The 20,681-nt window shown below is 42.1% G+C and overlaps 1 protein-coding gene across 1 annotated transcript; it reads right to left on the reverse strand.

Moving 5' to 3' along the window:
* Window positions 1–1,098: 1,098 nt before the first annotated feature.
* LOC135112035 (N-acetylgalactosamine-6-sulfatase-like) lies at window positions 1,099–17,242 on the reverse strand. The gene is given in 14 exon segments (XM_064025894.1): window positions 1,099–3,028; window positions 3,299–3,379; window positions 3,577–3,735; window positions 4,088–4,190; window positions 5,063–5,190; window positions 5,718–5,833; window positions 6,066–6,206; window positions 7,004–7,191; window positions 9,672–9,739; window positions 9,741–9,816; window positions 10,294–10,396; window positions 11,365–11,439; window positions 12,730–12,853; window positions 17,083–17,242. Coding segments are annotated over 14 exon segments (1,560 nt in total). The 5' UTR covers window positions 17,194–17,242; the 3' UTR covers window positions 1,099–2,941.
* Between the last annotated feature and the right edge of the window lie 3,439 nt (window positions 17,243–20,681).

Genomic DNA, 20,681 nt, shown 5'->3' on the forward strand with positions numbered 1-20,681 from the left:
GAGTTAGACCTTGAGTATGAAAAAGAATAGAAAGAAATGCTCAACATACCATAGCGAAAAAAAATATATATATAGCTGGTGGGGATCATCATCATCGCCACCACCATCACCACCATGTTTATTTTTATTCACAAGTCTGATTCACCTGTAGTCTCTGAGGGGCACCGCGCGTCCAGGTGTGTGGGAGCGAGAGCAGGAGGTGGGCAAGTGTTTGTGATAACTCGCCACGAAGTTAAAATGAGTCAGAGGAAAAAAAATATGAGCAAGGTGCAGGGAAATTACGAAAACATGCGAGTCATAAGTAGTACTCTCTCTCTCTCTCTCTCTCTCTCTCTCTCTCTCTCTCTCTCTCTCTCTCTCTCTCTCTCTCTCTCTCTCTCTCTCTCTCTGGTCAGTAATCTCTAAGGCCTTCAAACTTAATTTTCCGTCCATGATGTAAGTTGTGTTGAAGTAATTAAGAGTTAATGTAAAGTAAAGCGAAAAATAGTAATAATAATGTATATTTTTAAACTTCTTCCTAATCACATCATTAGAGAGAGAGAGAGAGAGAGAGAGAGAGAGAGAGAGAGAGAGAGCGAAGACTCCTTACATATATTCTTGTATCAAAACACAATTAGTTTCAACTCTAACCAATACTCAAGTGCGTTTTCAAATTCCACTCTCACCCTCCCCTTTCACCAGCTCAAGGTCACGTACAAAGCTTCGTGGTGGAATAGGGGAGTCTACCTTGTAAAGTTCACGCTCTCCAATAAAGATTCGTTTTCTGTGTTGGGTAAATTTGACGCCTAACTATTGCAAATGAGCGCCTAACCTCGACTTTTTTTTACAGGATGTAGTGGAAGTTGTTGGGTGTTGTCAAGAGTGTTTGCATGTTTCTACTGATAGTTTGTTAAATGTTCTGCATCACTAAAGGGAGAAATATCTGCGGGAATCGGGCTAGTCATTTACGTTGCCTTTACAAATAATCCTTTTGAGGGAAGCAATTGTTTCAGAAATCGAGCCATGTACAGATATGTAGGACGTGATATTTCATAGCTCTGTGTGGAAGACTATATGAAACTTACTGTCCGTTTGAAGGCAAAATAGGAAAAGTACGATTAAGATTTGTCATTATACTTTATTAATTCCTGATAGAAGAAAATGTTTATATATATTCCACTAGTAAAAGTTTCACATCAAAGTAAGTAGGAAGCACGATTTTGATATAGAAATTCGCCTCAGCACCTTATTGAAGTCCCAGAAAATACGAGCATTTTTGTGTATACTCCACTATAGTTAAAAATTCACACCAGTTAAATACCAGTCAAACATTTATACATTGTTTTACTACTCTGCTGTGACTGGAAAAATAAAAAGGCAGTTACTGGATAGCATAGAACATTCTTGCAATACAAACATATGTTCTCTATTTTATCTCGACTAACTTTATCTTGGCTAACTTAAACTAGATGCAGTGTTTGTATCTGAAGACTATGGGGTGTTTACTTTATCTTCTTCATTTTAACACAGACAGTATATCACCACAGAAAATGAAAGAAAAAAAATCCCCTTCTTTACTTTAACACAGAAGTATATCACCACAGAAAATATATATAAGAAAAAATATATTCCCCCTTTACTTTAACACAGAAGTATATCACCACAGAAAATATATGAAAAAAATATTCCCCTTTACTTTAACACATAAGTATATCATCACAGAAAATAAATGAATAAATAAATAAATTCTGCCTGATACGAGAACAAAATGTCACAGCAGACCGGTGATAGTAAAACGTTTCTGTATCATATGCCTGGCCTGTTATCAGAAAGAGAGGATGTGCCATGTGTGCGTTGTGCCACCCAGCCAGCCAAGTCACTTGAACCAATACGTTTCTTTCAGACAATCATTTTATACAGGTAGAAGCCTTGTTGTCTTGGCCCTTTGTGTAGTTTAGTGATCTTTGTGGTAGAAGGTTACTGGGAGGTACAGAATGGTTTTAAGAGTGAAATGGAAGTGGTGTAGGTAAAGTGAACAGAGAGAGAGAGAGAGAGAGAGAGAGAGAGAGAGAGAGAGAGAGAGAGAGAGAGAGAGAGAGAGAGAGAGAGAGAGAGAGAGAGAGTTGTAAAGTGAGAGTAAAGTAATAAAACTGCATCGGGACCTGATGGCATGTATAGCCGTGTGTGTGTGTGTGTGTGTGTGTGTGTGTGTGTGTGTGTGTGTGTGTGTGTGTGCATTAGAGAAGGAATATATGCAAAAAAAGAAGAAAAAAGCAGTGAGTGTGAGTGGCGGCCACCCTCGGGATATCTTAAAACATTCATCTTTCCGTCTGGGTTCGCTTTCCTTTGATGGAAGATAAATTCGCTTTCTCGGGCTGCCTTAATTAAGTTGAGGCAGCACCAGGTGGCAGAGAAGGAGGAAGAGGAGAAGGAAGAGGAGGAGAAGGAGGAGGAGGAGGAGGAGGAGGAGGAGGAGGAGGAGGAGGAGGAGAAGGAGGAGGAGGAGGAGGAATAACTACCTCGTGTGCAATGCATCAAGTTTTCCATGCCCTCCCCTTCCCTCCCTGTCTCTGTCCCCCTTTCCTCACCAGCTCACCCCATCCCTCCATCTCCTCACTCAGTCTCAGGAGAAATTAAGTGAGTTGTGGACATGACTTCGTGTTATTATTCACTACGAGGTTGAAGGCGAGTACTAAGTGCCTTCAGGAACCCATGTGTTGGATAGATTACGTTGTCTTATTCATTCGTGCCCTTCCTTCCCACGATGTAACATACGTCTCAACTAAAGTTTTATTGCTCCTTGTTCTTCTCCACTAGTTACCTTGAGTGGCAATTGTACCTTTATTCCTTCTTGTCCTTCAGTAGTAATCCTCCACGTATTCATTCTTGTCCTCCCCATCCTCGTCCCCGTCCTTGTCCGCGTCACTGTTCTCTTTCAGCGGTGTGAGAGGACGCGGCGAGGTTAATGGGGCCAGACGCAGAGAGTTGGGTGGGACTCGGGTACTGGCAAACACTCATTCAGCGTCTCACAGCCAGGGGGTGCCCAGTGCTGATACGTGGGACAGTGAACCATCAGAGCAGCAAATAGAGAAGTAATGTTTCAATCTGCATGCGTGTTTAGTAAAAGAAAACGAACTGTTTATCAAGAGAGGGACCACGTGCACTGAATTAAATCGGCTGGTTTAAATTCCATCCATGATAAGTAAAAAGGAAACAGGGAAACAGAAATGATGACACGAATTATGCGGGAAAAATGTGAGAAAAAGAAACCGGAAATATGTTGATTTATAGGTCAGAAAACGATGACTGGAAGACTCACCATCACCGCGCGGTCGCACCAGTTCAGTTGGGGCTCACCAGGAACCAGTTTCTCGTTGTGTTCCCTTATCACATTCAGCAGCTGTGGGGAAGGACGCAACTCATGAAACAGGTACAAAGAATACATGTTTGAAATAAAAACGACCCACATCACAGAAACACTCATAGAGAAAGACAAAACAAAGTAAAGGACACATTTCTACGCAGCAAAATACTGAGATATCTGAATAAAAGAATACAGTTAGAAGAAATGAATATCTATATAAAAACAATATTTACCATAGGGACAATATTTCTGTAGGTGGACGAGGAGGGAGAGATCGGATAGCGCTCCCCAGGATCCACCTCCACGTTGAAGAGGATTGGCCTGCCGCTGTGGTCTGTGGGCGTGGGTGTTGTCACGTTGGGCACCTCAGCACCCGGACAGTAGTTGATGCCCTGTGAGAGATCAGGTGTTAGAATTTGCTGCCACTGAGGAGAGACAAGGGAGCAGTACAACCATTTATATCATTATTAAAAGAGATACATAAAAAAATATAAGTTGTTATCGTGGAGGAGAGACAAGGGAGGTAAAAACGAGTGAGTCACGGCCACTTTACACATGTGTCCCGCACGTGATGAAAGGCCGTTCACAGAAACGTACATCCCTCACCTGAATCACACCTGTCCACCCGCACCTGTGTCCCTCACCCCTGCACCCTTGTATCTCAGCACTGCCCGCTACACCTCACTGCTTATTCTCCCCCAACACCTGCTCCCTCCAACACCTGATTTCGCAGTGAGTGCTTGCCTTTTGCAGCTCAGCAGGGGGCGTGCTGAAGGTCCACAGGTGTATCTTGGAAGCTCCGCGACGCACCGCCATCAGTCTGTCCCCGCGGTACAGAAACACCGGCCTGGACAGAGAGAGAGAGAGAGAGAGAGAGAGAGAGAGAGAGAGAGAGAGAGAGAGAGAGAGAGAGAGAGAGAGAGGGAGGGAGGGAGATTCAGGCAATATCCTCATAATATCATTCTCTTTTCTACCTGACTAGAATGCATATATTGATGGACACACGTTTTCTTATTCAGAATGAAAGAGTTTAGGGTGTATTCACACCAGAATCCTGCATGCATAGAAATGAGAGAGAGAGAGAGAGAGAGAGAGAGAGAGAGAGAGAGAGAGAGAGAGAGAGAGAGAGAGAGAGAGAGAAGGAGAGATCGTCTTAAGATGTGTGTGGCTGCACCTGGTGAAGAATATCAAGGAAAAGGACAAGATAGGGTGAGTTATTAGCGTCCTCAAGTTAATTCTGAAGGCAGGATTTGTGTCGAAATTCACCCACGCCAACTCAATGCCTCCTCTGGGTAGCAACGAGGCCCGCGGGTTTTTTATGTTTATATCGCCTTAACCCTCCTTGCCGCTGAGCCTGGCAGGTACGGAAGGTTGGAGGGGGGAGAGAGGTGGGTGTAAGGGTAACCATCCAGCGTGATTGTACAACAGGGTAGGGTGCAAGCTCACCACGCCCACACACCATAGAAAGAGAATAGGAGAGAGAAAAAAAATATCTGGGGAAGGTGGAGAGAAAAGAAAGGCTAAGAGGATTAAAGAGAGAGGAGAGAGAGAGAGAGAGAGAGAGAGAGAGAGAGAGAGAGAGAGAGAGAGAGAGAGAGAGAGGGAGAGAGAGAGAGAGAGAAGACTTGATACATAGCCACAGAATCAATTACTAATGAGAGAAGGTGAAGTTTAAGAGGATCAGAAAATTGGGCAGACTGTCATGAGGAATATGCTGACCTGGGAACCTCAAGCTGCGGGTACGTGAAGGAATTAGCAAGGGGCAGGCCGTCGTAGATGCGATCCTGAGGGGGCGACACTCCCGCCAGCTGTGCCGCCGTTGAGAACAAGTCCATCTGGGTCCACACCTTCAAGGGGGAGGGGCGGGCAGAGGAGATTGTGCAAATTTATTTCTCACACGAAGTAATGGTACCCTCAGAAAACGCTCGATTTGCACTAGAATATTTTCCATAGAATTTACAGAAGAGATAACAAAAGTCTGTATATAAAAAAAGGTCCATTGAGGTGCCAGTCCCCAAAGAAGGACCAAAACAATTAGCTAAATTTGGTGTCTTGAGACCTCGCTCTTAAAAGGATTCAAGGAAATACAGAAACAGGCAGGGAGTTCCAGTTTACGAGTGAGAGGAATAAAAGATTGTAAATACTGGTCAACTGTAACATTAGGAAGGTGGACAGAATAAGAGTGGATGTTGAAAGTCTTATACAGAGAGGCTGCGGCAGGAGAGGCAAACAGTTAGCAAGATCAGAAGAACAGTTAGCGTGAAAGTAGCGATAGAAGATAGCAAGAGATACAATATTACGACGAACAGAGAAAGCCTGAAGACAGTCAGTCATAAGAGAGGAGTTGATAAGACACTGCTTACAATGAACGCACCTGGTGGGACGTGGTGCCTGCTGAGATAACCCCCGGCCACCAAAATATGCCCGGTGCCCTCATTCCGCCCTCGAAAGTGGTCTGTTTGCCGCAGAGAAATGGCCCATTACTGCCTCCTGTAGTGGTGAGGGCGAGTGGCCGACTGACTGACTGATTAGCTGATTGACTGATTGAATAATTGATTATATACAACTGAAATAGCGTCAACAGAAGTACTAATAATAAGACACTACTACTACTACTACTACTACTACTACTACTACTACTACTACTAACTACTACTACTACTACTACTAACTACTACTACTACTACTACTACTAACTACTACTACTACTACTACTACTCACCATCTTGCTTACTGACGAGCGCCGCGCCGTTGTCAGACGTGAAGACCACTAAGGTGTTGTTGTCTACGCCCTGCTTCCTGAGGGCGTCCAGAATGGTGCCCACGCCCGCGTCCAGCTCCCTCACCGCGTTACCGTAGCGCCCTGGAGGAGGAGGAGGAGGAGGAGGAGGAGGAGGATAAGGATAAGGGATTGAAATTTTTGCATCACGAGGTCATACGGCGCCGATTAGTGAGGAATACTAATATAAGAGGAATACAAAGGAAGTCCAAAACATCAATAAACCTTGAGGTCCTTACTAGGTTGTTGGGTAACTATTCCGCGTTAACTATTAGTGAGAGACAGAATAGTACAGAAAGAGACAGGATAGTACAGAAGGAGAGGAGAAGGAGGATTGATGGAAGACTAACAATAAAGGAGGATACAAAGTGAAAGAAAGAAGGAAAATATTTTGCAGAGAGGAAAAGGATAAGTAGAAAATAATAGGGAAGAGAGAGATAGGAAGTAAAAGTGAAGGCAAAGAAAAAAAAATTAGAGGAAGTAAGAATACTCTCAAAATAACAAACACACACTAGTAAAGAATTAACAAAGTGAAACGGAGAAGAATGTGCAGCAAAAAAGAAAGAGAATAAATAGAATAGAGAGGGAAGAGGAAAACAGAGCAAGAAAAAAGAAAAAAAACACAATTTAGACCAATCATTAATATACTCCCAGAATAAAAGACCAAAATAGCGAAAAATAAAACAGGAAAGACAAAAAAGGAGAGGAAAGACAAAAATGTAAAAAAGAGCACAAAAAGTCAAGAAAGAAAACGGGAAAATGACAGCCACATAAACAAAGGGACAAGAGAAAGCACTAGAGCTCATTATAACTTCACCTGCCCTCACCTGAGCATTCCTCACCTGCATTTAACACCCTATAAAAACACCTGCATTTCTCACCTCTCCTGCTGGTGCGGTAGTACTTCTCTGAGGCATAAGTTGGGGCGTGAGTGGCATCCGGCGCCCACAGCAGGAAGAAAGGCCCCTTGCTTGCCTCCTTGTTAATAAAACCCACGGCAGCGTCAATATAAAGCTGCGTCATGTTGGATATTCCCTGGTTTCTGTTAATGGGGAAGTCCTTGTAGTACCTGTAGAAGTAAAGAAGCGGTGGTGGTAGAAGGTAGTGGTGGTGGTAGAGGAAGGCTTTTAAGTTTCTTGACATACGCATAGTAGTTTTAAGGGCACCGGCCAAGGGCAAACAAAACTGATAAGAAAAGAGGCCCACTAAGGTGCCGGTCCCCAAACACTCAAAGCGGTCGTCAAAAATTTAAGGATAAGTGTCTTGAAATCTCCCTCTTCAAAGACCTCAAGTCATAGGAAGGAGGAAATATAGAAGATGGCAGGGAGTTCCAGAGTTTTCCAGAGCAAGGAGTGACTGGTAGACCGTGAATTGTGAGTTTGTCAGGGAGTAGTTTGTGGGAGTTTGTGGTGGAGTTAGTAGATTTTGAAGATATAGGTAAAGGAGTAGGTAGTGACTGGTGGAAGTAATGGATCAGCAGTTTCTTAGGAGTGATTAATAGAAGTAGGGCAGTGAAATTTTGAAGTTGGCGGAGGACACAGGGCAGGAATAAGAAAAACTAGTGAAAAAGTGTTGTAGCAGAGAAACAGGGAGAGAGAGATACGTAATTTGATAATCACGAGGAAGTGGAAAGATAAGAGGGAGGACAGAGGAAAGAGACAGAAGTGAGGATATAATAAAGGGAAGAAATGAAACGCAGTAAAGAATCAGTAAAAATCAGATAGGAAGTAGAATTTAACTAGTAAGACGAAAATGAGTAATAGATGAGAATCAAAGATAAAAAGTGGATTAAGACGCGGAAACAAGGGTGTAGTGCGATGACCAGGAAAAAGAAATAGAAAAAGAAGACCGAGTAGTGAGGAAAAAAAGTAAAGACGGAGGGAAGAAGCGTCGATAATAATATAACATGAATAAGAAAATAACAAAAGACGGGAATAGAGTACCGAGAAAAAAAAAAACGGTGAAAAGAGGGAGAGAGAGAGAAGTAGACAACAATGTAACAAGTATAATAAAAGGACTAGAGAGAAGAATAGAGCTTTAAGGAGAAAGGACGTAAGGTGGACATTATTCAGAGCACGCAAGTGGGGATGTGTGAGGCTCAGGTGATTGACAGAGACTAGGGGAGTGTCAGACTTTCTTGTCCCGCCAGTTAGTGTGACGGATGTGCGCCAGTGTGTTACGCCAGCCAGGTATTGATAGTGTCAGGTAGCCAGCATAAGTGTGCAGGGTTAAGGGAGACGTGTTGCTACCTTGTGCTCACCTGGTAACGCGGGAGGGAAGGAATGGCGGTGTTGAGAGTGTGTAGGGGTTGTTAAGTGTGAATGTGCAGGAGTTAAGGGGTTATGAGCGTGAGTGTGGAGAGTTTAAAGGTTTTTGAGGGTGAAGATACAGTTACTACCTTGTGCTTGCCTGGTGACGCGGCAAGGAAGGAATGGCAGTGTTGAGCGTCAGGGTGAAAGGGTTTGTTATGTGTGAATGTGCAGAGTTAAAGGGTTATGAACGTGAACGTGCGGAGTTTAGGGGGTTCGAAGAGTGCCAGTGCAAGCTACTACCTTCTGCTCGCCTAGTAACGCAACAGGTAAAGGATATCCGGATTATTAAGCGACTTTATGAATGGAATTGAATGGCATGATGTTAAATGATAAGAAAATTTAATTAGAGTAGAGTTTAATGAAATTATTAAAAGGTAAGTGCCGTGAAATGAATCGCTCTTGGGATGGAACAAAAATGGTGTTAAATGAAAAAGAAATAATGCAGTGGATGCAAATTAAGTTATTGAAGTGGCAAGAGACGCTGGACGAATTTGTACATAATCCTCTGAGAACTGATGCGAGGACAGTACAGTACAGTAGCCAGATCACTAAAGCAGACAGACTCCTCAGATGGTGACGCTCCTTCATGCATTTTTAACTAACTGTCAATCTCAGATGCGTGGTTATGGTGACTCATGAAGTAGGAATCAGATGCAATTAAATAAAAGCCCATGTCAAGTCAGCGAACTTAAGATTCGCCTCATACACGGCGCGGCGAGCCTCTCAAGTCTTGTTAATATTGTATGATTTGAATATAAGGAAGAAAAACGAAGACTTTCAATACATATCAGGATCAGCCAAGAACTTTCACCTTGCATATTGAAATCCTAGTGACGACTTTTTCATTGAAACGCTGTACTTTTTTTTATCTCTAACTAAACTGCTACTTATTGGATGAAACCCCTGTACGTTTTAATTAAAGAGTTAGTATATAATTTGCCTTGATATCGAGTATATATACATAATTTTCCATCCTTAAATCACGTTCATATGTAGTTCTCACCTATGATTTAATTAATATGTAGTTTTTTCCTCCCCATATAATTGAGTTAATAAGTTGTTTTCCTCCCTGAAGTCGAGTTAATATATATATGGTTCCTCTTTAATATCATGTTTATATTTAGTTTCCCCTCTAATATCACCAAGCTGTAAATTATTAAGATTCAGATGTTATGGCGCTAGAAAACAGTAAATCGATCAAATTTCTGCATCACCGCCTGTACCTGAGTAAACTTACCTGCCCAGCATGTGGTCGTTCAGGAAAACAGGTATGTTGGGCGTCACCAGATCCATGTAGGGCCCGAAAATGGCAGTTTGGCGACCCGAACCAGAAGTCGAAGCCGTGTTTGCGTGGCAGGTACTGAGGCTGGTGTCCGAGGTGCCTGAAAGGTGTACAGTGCCACTCGATAATTCAAGGTGTGCACGCAGGTATTCAGTTTGTAGGAAAGAGCACCGAGTTATTCAGTCAGGTTTTGTAGTTTAGCTAGTTAGGCAGGTAGTCAGTTAGTTGGTTAGTGTTTTAATCAGCCACTCAGTTACTTAGTTGGTTAGTTGTAGTCAGATATTATTTAAAGAACATGTTGTCAAGTCGTCAGTTTGTTGATCAGCCATTCAGTCAGTTGGTTTGTCAGTCAGTTTGTTTGTTAGTAAGTCAGTGAGGCATTTAATTGTTTAGTCACGCACGCACGCACTTACTCACGCACTCAATTTAAGACTGTCAGTTCACACACACACACACACACACACACACACACAAAGTACAATAATTCCACAGCCAACAAGGAAAAAATGTCCTCACCATAAACACACACACACACACACACACACACACACACACACGCACACACAGTTACACTCACCACTTTCCCACCAGGCCTGAGGTGTAGCCCCTTTCCTTCAGCAACTCCGGCAGTAACACCTCGTCATCTGATATCCCGCCTACGATGTTCTGCGGGGTGTAAGCTGCAGACGTAGGCGCAGGAGGAGGAAGAGGAAGACTTAGTAGTGGACAAAGATGAGAGTAGGAACGGTGGTAAGGAAACTCAGGCTGAAGTAAGAGTACTATACATTTTCTTAAGTTTCCGCTGCGCATTCCTACCCAGAGGAAGACTTGCCATTGAAACTTGAGGTAATAAGACACTCTTGCTTAACCCTGCGATTCCTTGCGTTTCCTCTCTGCCATGCCCACCCAGAGGAAGACTTGCCATTGAAACTTGAGGTAATAAGACACTCCTGCTTAACCCTGCGTTTCCTTGCGTTTCCTCTCTGCCATTCCCAGCTTTACCGTAGAAGCCGTAACTTTAAAAAAAAATTAGACACACAGTATACCACACTACACATAAACTATAGATTTATACAAGAGAAATGAACCAATGAACTCTTTAAAACTTCTTCTCAAATCGACGGACATATCAAGTAAACGTTTTCACTTCCACTCACAATCTGCAAGGAAAGTCACACCTGCGAGTTTATGAACAATTACCACAGCTTCCTACCAGGCAGGGCTCCTCAGGGAATGGATTGCTTATGGGGCTATAACTGTCATGCCAAGAATGAGATGAAGGAGAAAAATCAAGTGGCAAAAGTGTTCATAAGTGGAAGAGTTAAATTGAAATGACTATAGTGAATGTAAAGAGGGAAATAAATTTACTAAAGTGAGTATGTAAAGGAGGAAATAAGCTCTTTTAGACAGATAAATTATATAAAACAAAAACACTGATAATCCTCTCACTGGTCGGCAAATTGTCCCATAAACGCTAATAACTTTTTAGACACCGAGGAGACAAAAAAATATATATATATATTCTCCATCTTCCGCGTCCATACAAAACAACATTTATCGGGCTATGAAAGTTAACGAAGGCTGACCATATAAGTAAAAGGGTTAGAGGGAAGAAAGGCTGAGGGAGTACGGTCAGTTCAGTACTCACCATTCCTTCCCGCTGTGTTGTTGGAGTAGAATCCGTTCCTGATTGGTAGACGGCCGGTGAGAAGCGACGCGCGAGCTGGACGGAATAGAAGCTTGTGTTAACCCTTTCAGTATTAGAGACCATTCCAAGCTTCATAAAATCTGTTGTTATGAAGCAGAGCCGAATTAAAGCTGCAATATTAGTGGGTGAGTAGCTGGAGGTGATTTTTTTTAACGTCTTCATCATAGGAAATGTAATGTTACACTTAATGCATCTTGTAATGGTATCCAGAATAAAATTAAACTGTGGCGTGGTACTAAAAGGGTTAAGACTACGAAGGCCATGTTTAATTCTTGTACTTTTTTTTTTCTTAGTTGTGATTTTATCTTTTTATTATTTCTTTTCGCGTCTGTTTTGAACCATGTCTGTCATGTTTTGGTTATTTTATTAGTATATTCACTTCACTCAACCCCTAGTCATATTTTTTCTCTTCCTTTCTCTATTCTTTCCTTTCCTCTGTCTCCCATCTTACATATTTCAACACCTCTTTCATGTCTGTACTCTTTTCTTCCACCTATTTCGTTCCTTTTCCTCCGTTTTTCATACCACAGCCTCTCTTCCTCTCCCTCTTTTATCTCACTATTCTTCCCTTCCTCTCTATCCCTCCCACCATCCTTCTTTCTTATCTCAACTTCTTTCCCATATCTTTGTCTCGTATTCCTTCCCTCTCGTCCGTCCTTTCGTCCCTCCCTTTCCTCTCTCATAATCCATAGTCGATTTCTCCCTTTTTAATGCCCTCATAAAACCAACCCTTTCGCCCCACGTACCTTGACACCTGCCCTTTTCTCACAGCCCATTTACATCCTCTTCCTCAAACCCTTCTAACTCGCCCCTCCCTCTCCTCCCATAATCATTCCATCGTACCCTCCTTCCCCACACCTACAATATCCTACACCTTTCCAGATCTATCAACACTCTTATTACTTTCCATATCATTGTGCATTTCAGCCTCTCTCTATTTCCCTTACCTTCAGCCTCCTACACTCCTTTTCGCATCCTATCCTCCTCTCCTACACTGTATGACACCCACCAACACAATGCTAATTCCTTCTCATACTTTTTACACCCTCCAATGCGTTCTTACACTTTTTAACACATAAGAACATAGGAGCATAAGAAAACAAGGGAAGCTGAAAGAAACTGTCAGGCCCTACGTGTGGCATTCCTCATACAAAACATACCTTACATATTTTCACCTATCTTCCTCATCCATAACCAAACAATACATTTCTATACACTTCCTTTCATCTACTACTCTTATGCCATCTCAAATTCGCCTATACTTCGCTACACCCTCCTGCACTACTCCAGAGGCCGGGAACTCACAGGGGGAGCAAAGTGGCGCTGCTGTGTACATGCTGGAGACGATCAGGCCCTCCCTCGCCATCTGGTCCAGGTTAGGCGTCTCTCTGTTCGGCTCCCCGTTGCATCCTAAGTCACCCCACCCCATCTGTGGAAGCGAAGTGGCTGGGACTCAGGACAAGGCAGATGGGAAGTGAGAGGGAAGAGAGCAAGAGGGATTTATGTAGGAAGGAGGATAGGGAGAAGAGGGGAAGAAGAAGGGAGATATAGGATGACTCTTATTAAAGTTGAAATTGTTAATGTTTTTAAGATACAACTTATTTTTTCACTTTTTTTTCTTTTTTCTTTTTTTTTTTTCCATTTGTGTAGGTAAAATTCCTGTTTTGTCTGTCTTTGTCTGTCGTTGTGTTTCTCTCTCTCTCTCTCTCTCTCTCTCTCTCTCTCTCTCTCTCTCTCTCTCTCTCTCTCTCTCTCTCTCTCTCTCTCTCTCTCTCTCTCTCTCTCTCTCTCTCTCTCTCTCTCTCTCTCTCTCTCTCTCTCTCGTTCGTTCTAAGTATATAAGAACCAAATTTACTACCAAACTTCTTTGTATACTAAAGATAGATTTGGAAGTGTGTGTGTGTGTGTGTGTGTGTGTGTGTGTGTGTGTGTGTGTGTGTGTTTGCGAGAAAGCACGTGTCTCTGAATCATTGAAGCATCGGATCCCGGGCATTGATTTCCACCTCGTCAGGGAATCCTGTGATGGCTCTCAATTTTTCATAAACTCTGGGAATCCGGCGACCTGTGCAGCGGAGAAGACTTTTGGCTCCCCCACCCACGTCACACCACTAAGGACTCATCACTACCTTGCGAGTAACCAATGGGTCACCTTTTCCTCAGTCTTTACCACCTGCATCTCTTACTTTGGATTAGGAATAAATAGTACACGTTGTCGCAAACTGTCTCACAAGGGGGATAATTGTTATGCTACTGTTTGTTCCTTCCTTGTGTTCCTTTGTGTTTCTGGTCAGTATTTCCTATCCAGCATTTCCTCTTATATATGACGAAGCTATCACGAACAGTCTCCCGAGAGTAAACTGTTATGTTATTTGTTCTTTCTTTGTGTTTCATTGTGTCTTGTTTTCATTCCAGACTCACGTAACTCCTTCCTGTCATTAGTAAAGCCATCGACAGGTAAAAAAGTAACGTGCTGTCTTATATTTGTAACCCATGGAACAAAAATGATAATCAAAGGATCACGTTTTTCATTGCATAGTCTTTATAACGCACTGATTCTTATAGTCCATCTTAATGAAATCAAGAGAGGATTTAAAAGTTTACTTCCTACTCAGTGACAAAGGACACGTGGATCACACACGCTCCTGATATTTACATTAAGCCATTTGAAGATTAACCAGTAAAAATCTAAGAGGTAAGTGTCTCATGGCAACTAAACTGAATCTTTGATAACTAATACACTTTTCATGAGGAGGGAAAAATTCATTATTGAGAGAGAAAAAAAAGATAAAATAACGTTCTTTCATGTTTAACGTAAAGTGAAATTGGACGAATAACCTTTGATACATTTAAGAGCAGCAAAGTTCATTACTCCACCTCATTAGTTCACTGCATATTTATATAAAATTACTACATAATGCCAAGAAAGATTTATATTTCATCACTGTATCATTCAAGTATTCAACGTTTACGAGTCAAATGTTACATCAACCGCCAAATTTAATAATCGCGATAGGGACTGTTCTCCTTTACTTGGCGACAAATCTCGGTCAGGAGGAACAACCTGAAGAAGTCACGTTCACGGAGAACCACTAAGATCATCTGCAGAAGAATGCTGATTGTTTTTAAAAGAATTCAGACCAATCATTTCTCCGAAGCCGCTGGGATATTGAGATCAAGAAAGGAGAAAAAAAAAAAAACGGGAGTAAGAGAAAGAGAAAAAAAAAATAGATCAAAATGGCAGAAGAGGAGGGGGAACAAGAAACAAGAAACAAGATAGAAAGATAGGAGGAGAAGGAGGAATGGAAGATAAAGGTGAAAAGAGGAAAAAATGGAGGTAAAGAAATAGTAGTAGCAGAAGAGGAGGAGGAAACAAATTAGAAAATAGAACAAGAAGGAATAGAGGATAAAGTTGAAAAGAGTAAAAAAAAATTGATGTACGAAAAATGGTAGCGTTAGAGAAATAGACGACCAGAAAACAGAAGATGAGAAAATAGAAGAAAGAATGACGGATAACATAAAAAAAAGAATAAAGGCAGAAGAAGAGGAAGATAAGATAGGAAGATGCAAAAGCCGATGAGAGAGATAAATAAGATAGAAAGGTACACGACAGAAGATAGACAGAAGAGGAAAGACCAGGAAGAAGAAGAAGTAGGTGAGCGAGGAGAGAAAAATAAGTAGAATAGATGAAGGGTTAAAAGAAAAAGCGATGACAAGAGAGGGAGAGGCAGAATAATTAAGGCAATGATGGAAAGAGAGAGAGAGAGAGAGAGAGAGAGAGAGAGAGAGAGAGAGAGAGAGAGAGAGAGAGGAAAAGGAGTACAAGGAAGAGGAGGAGGAGGAAAGGACAAAAATCATTCCTTTTAGAGTGCAGCGCGGCAGATTATTAGAGAGAGAGAGAGAGAGAGAGAGAGAGAGAGAGAGAGAGAGAGAGAGAGAGAGAGAGAGAGAGAGAGAGAGAGATAACACAGGAAGACAGAGACAAAATCTGGAATATCACTGTGAAAGATTACACGTGATGAGAAATTAATTATGTATAACGTTCTCATTCCCTCTCTTGACCAGGTGCACTTCTTGCCCACGTGAGTCTGCGTTAGTCACTTGAATCATTAACGAACGCGAGGTTAATGAAAGGCCTAACTCCCTTGATCGTTTCCTTCCCTCACGGTTTATTTTTCCTTAGTTTTTTTATTCTGTTTTCGCGTCTAAATGTTGCAAACAGTAAACAGGGACTTTGGATTCTATTGCGTTCCATGAAATTATAACCAGATCGATAGAAAAATAATCAACTTTGCCAGTACAATAAATAATGTTAATGAAGGTATTGATTTTAATGTTGAAAAATTCATTCGTTTGCAATTAGGAAGGATATTGATTGTACGAAATTGCCACGCCCTTCTATCTAATGCGACCACTTATCTGGTTCACAGGGGAGAGAGAGAGAGAGAGAGAGAGAGAGAGAGAGAGAGAGAGAGAGAGAGAGAGAGAGAGAGAGAGAGAGAGAGAGAGAGAAAGTCAGCAAGATGCACTTACACACACACACACACACACACACACACACACACACACACACACACACACACACACACACACACACACACACACACACACACACACACACACACACACACACATCAGACAAACAGACATGCATAATGACAAACATTAATTACTCTCCTTTCAGTGTCAAGGTCCTCTCTCTCTCTCTCTCTCTCTCTCTCTCTCTCTCTCTCTCTCTCTCTCTCTCTCTCTCTCTCTCTCTCTCTCTCTCTCTCTCTCTTAAAGGAAAGGTAACACATGCAAATTTCAACCTTATATTTTAATGTCGGAGTGCATTTTCTTGCATTTCTTCACGAGTAAAAGTTTTCACATATTTTCTGCAGTAAATATTGACTGGCAGGGAAGCGTTGATTCTAAAGCCAAGTAATTTCCCTCTTTCGTTTTTTTCCTCTTCAGCGTCTCCTAATAAACCTCTAACGAAAAAGACGTGCCAAAAAATGCATTGCCGAGGAAACGGAAAATTCTCGAGTGTGTTTTCTTGAAGGAATTTTACGTTGTCTCGACCTTAATTCTCAAACACTTTTTTTTTTCTTCTTCTTCTTCTTCTTCCTCTTCTTCAGGTGTATTTCCAAAGACCCCAGGCATGATTAGTTGGGTGTCTACGTGTGTTTTCCCCCTTTTTTGATGTCACGGAGCCATTCTTAAACTATCATTAACATCATGAACACAACCTTGAAAACCCCAATCGCTTTCTCTAGAGTCGCTGACGTAATATCCAAAAACATTTACAAAGAAGGACCTTTCTCTTGCTAGTTGTGGTGCGTCTCAGGCTTCCGAGCCCTTCAGAGACTCCCAGTGACTCATAAACGATCAATCATGACTCAACGTTAATACCCACAAACAAAACCCACATTCACAACCACCACTGCATCCTCTCACCGTGACGGACAACCCTAGCGTCCCCTGGTGAAGCCAAATATTTAAGTCATTGCTCTGAAATCGTCCACCATTTTCTGTGAATACCAAAGGCGCGGTTAAAATGCTTCTTGCGGGGCCCTGGGAGGCGATGCGGGACGTGGAAGATGCGGAGACGTAGAAACACAAACATGTCTTAGGTAATACACTCCACCACACTACCTAGATCGCTGGGCTAACACTTACATCGTCCATGAGCATGATGACAACATTGGGAGGCTGCCGGGACGCCGAGACACCAGCCAAGAGGACACCCGCGGCCAGCCAGGCGGAGAAACACGAAACCACACCTCTCATGTTACTGAACTTCACGGATATGACTGAGTTACCGAATGCCTGTCTACTGTCCCTCCCTCCCATCTGTAACCACGCATTCAGTCACCACCTGATCAACTGACGTTCGCCTGATAAACCTAAATCAAGTGACAGAAGGGCCAATGTCCATCTTCTCACGTTTCCACTCCTTATTTATTTATTTATTATTATTATTTTTTTTTTTAATGGTTTTTCGTGGTAAAGATGAACAAGGGGAAAGAATGGATTGTGTCCTTCTTCCTCTTCCTCTTATTCTTTACATTTCTCTAGTTTATTTCCCTTTGTGGTTCTAATCTGTTATCTGTTGATGCTACTTTATTATCGCAAGTGTTATCGATATCTTTGCTTGTTAAGAGTTTCATGTCTGCTGACCGTTATTTTTCCAGTATGGCCTTGGAAGGATGCTGTGCTGCACTAATAACAATCAATAAGCGTACACACACTCACACATACACACACACACACACACACGTAGTTTTCATTGTGCATTCTCATCTCACCCCCTCGTCTCTCTCTCTCTCTCTCTCTCTCTCTCTCTCTCTCTCTCTCTCTCTCTCTCTCTCTCTCTCTCTCTCTCTCTCTCTCTCTCTCTCTCTCTCTCTCTCTCTCTCTCAAGCATTGAGCTCTTCATTAATCTATGGATACAAATATCCCTCCCTTTCTTCCCTCCCTGCCTTAGTGCGACCCTGTGCTTTGGCCTTCCTGCCTTCGTCTTTACCCTTCCACCTTCCGCTCTCACCCCCCTTCACTCTGAGAGCAAGGCGGAGCTGGAGGCGTCATGACATAAGTTTATTGAGTTTAATGTATTCCCTGCACCTGAGAGAGAGAGAGAGAGAGAGAGAGAGAGAGAGAGAGAGAGAGAGAGAGAGAGAGAGAGAGAGAGAGACTGACCAGGAAAGAGTTATTTGCATTGCTTTGCCTATTAATTAAACACTTCCCTTCCCTTCCTTGGTGTTGCGTTTTGTCTCCTACTGCATTTTTACTCTACTTTTAGGAAGATTGCATTATTGATTTTACCAGAGAGAGAGAGAGAGAGAGAGAGAGAGAGAGAGAGAGAGAGAGAGAGAGAGAGAGAGAGAGAGAGACGGACTTCACCTACAGTTTCCATTCATACCTGTTTCTCATAATTAAACCAGCTGAGTATAAAATTGAAATACAGTGGCCATATAAGTTGTAGCTCTCCAGCCAAACTGTTCCTCTGCAAATCATAATTCAATAGAAGATAAGCGATAGAACACCATTAGAGAAAGGGGACACGTAATTATCCTACCTTAATCTCTTGTAATTTAAGTATTTCCCGATCAGACTCAAAGGATAGAGGATTATAAGCGATAAAATACTAATAGATAAAAGGGACACGTAATCATCCTACCTCAACTTCTTATATTCCAAGTATTTCCAGATTAGATCCCAAATTTTAAAATCCAGAAAAAGGGACAGAGAGGAAAAGTGTCGGGGCTTTCACACGAGCGGACGCCATTCTCGTCGCCTGCTGGACTCGAAACTTACAACTTTTCCTCTTTCCCGTCTAGTCCTCGCGCTTCTCCAAGTCAAGGGGAACATTCCGTGCCTCCCTCAGTCCCTGCCACATTCCACCTGCCGCAGCTTTATTTATTGTATTCAAGTTGACGTCGCAGAACTGGGAACACACTTGAGGCAATCCACGTTTAACCTCGCTCACAAAATCCAGGACAGTGCTGGCGTGCATGGAGGGGAGTGATGTGCGCTGGTCTGGTGTGTCCTTGGCTCGAATGTGGAAAAGGTTTTAGACGAGCATTATTTTCAAAGCCCACGGAGATGATTAGTCTAATTCTCATGGATGTTTTCTTTTCTTTTCTTTTTTTCCAATCGGTGGTGCAGAATCATCCTTAACCCTTTTTCCCTGTGATGTGTACCGATTTTCGACTTTAAGAACAATGTATGAAATCTTTTTAAGCGTCTGCTGGAAAGAAAGGGATTAGATAAATAGATTTTGCAGTTTCTAGCCAATATGATGTTTGGGGGTGGCTGTAGAACGAGAATAAATGTCTCAAGAGTGGTTAGTGGTTAAGGAAAAATGTGTCAAAAAGCAGTGAAAGAGTTAAACTATGAATAAAATCACGAAGACTCCAAGTGAAATCGAAACAACCTTCATATGAGTATGTTAAATGTAATGACAATCTAACAACTTGTACTAGAATCTCGTAAAAGGAGTAAACGCCACCGAACATTTTATTAACCTTCCCTAGAATCCGTTATAAGCATTAAACACCACTGAAACCACTGGCTCTCACTAAAAGTCTGCTAAAACTACCAAACTCCCTCGTAAACCTCATTAATTTCTACTACAACCTCGTAAAAAGTAGTAAAATGCCATTGAAATCTCTCTTAACTTCCTCCAGCTTCTACTACAAACAGTGAACGCCATTGAAAATCCTACTACAAACCTCCACTAGAGCTTGTTAGAAATAGTAAACTGCCATGAATACTACAACCTCCTGCTAGAACCCCGTAAAACAATATTCGCTACTGAGAAACTATTAACTTTCTCTAGAGTCTATTACAAGCACAGAGCACCACTGAAAACCCTACTGACTTCCACCAGAGCCTGTCAAGATAATGTACAAATAGTAAACTACCATGAAAGCTATTAACTTCCACTAGAGCCTCGTAAAGAAGTAAGCGTCATTGAAAACCTTCCTCTAGAGTCTATTACAAACAGTGGACACCGTTGAAAACCCCCACTAACCGACACTAAAGCATGTTAACGTAAAGCGCCGGAAGAACTGAAAATGTCGGGTCCTCTGGTGCTTTCCTGAGCCACTGGAGTCAGGAGCTGTCCATCAAATTAAAGGTCAGCTTAAGAAGAGGCAAGGCGAACTTATATCTAGTGGCCAGGAATTATTCTTTAGAGAGCCTTGACACACAATGATGGATACTGGAACTGAAATTAAGTAAACAGCGAATGGGGAGTTTTACTATACTGAATACTGTAGCTCATCATTAACAGTTTCGTAATGGTTAGCTGTTTTTTTTTTTTTTTCGGTGTTTGTCCTTCAGGTAACGATGTCCTATTTTTTTTTTTTTTTTTTCGTCGTCGTAGTCCTCCTCCTCCTCCTCCTCCTCCTCCTCCTCCTCCTCCTCCTCCTCCTCCTCCTCCTTCTGTTATGTTACGCTGTTGTCCTTGTCTCTTTAATCAGCAATTACAGTAGAAGTAATTCCCAAACAGCCATGCAAGGATCTAAAAGCCTGTTGTTGTTGTTGTTGTTGTTGTTGTTGTTGTTGTTGTTGTTGTTGTTGTATATACATTTGCCTTTAACTATGACTGCTAATGACGCATTCTTTACTTCATTTGAGACTTGTATATGGTAACTCTTGTCTTTACTTACTGAAGACATTAGGAGTCTACATTTGCCTGCAACTGAATGCTGATGACGCACCGTTTACTTGAGTTAAGTCACCTTAGTCAATCTACAGAGCCAGATGAAACA

This window comes from Scylla paramamosain, chromosome 23 (genome assembly GCF_035594125.1).
Source record: "Scylla paramamosain isolate STU-SP2022 chromosome 23, ASM3559412v1, whole genome shotgun sequence".
NCBI lineage: Eukaryota > Metazoa > Arthropoda > Malacostraca > Decapoda > Portunidae > Scylla > Scylla paramamosain.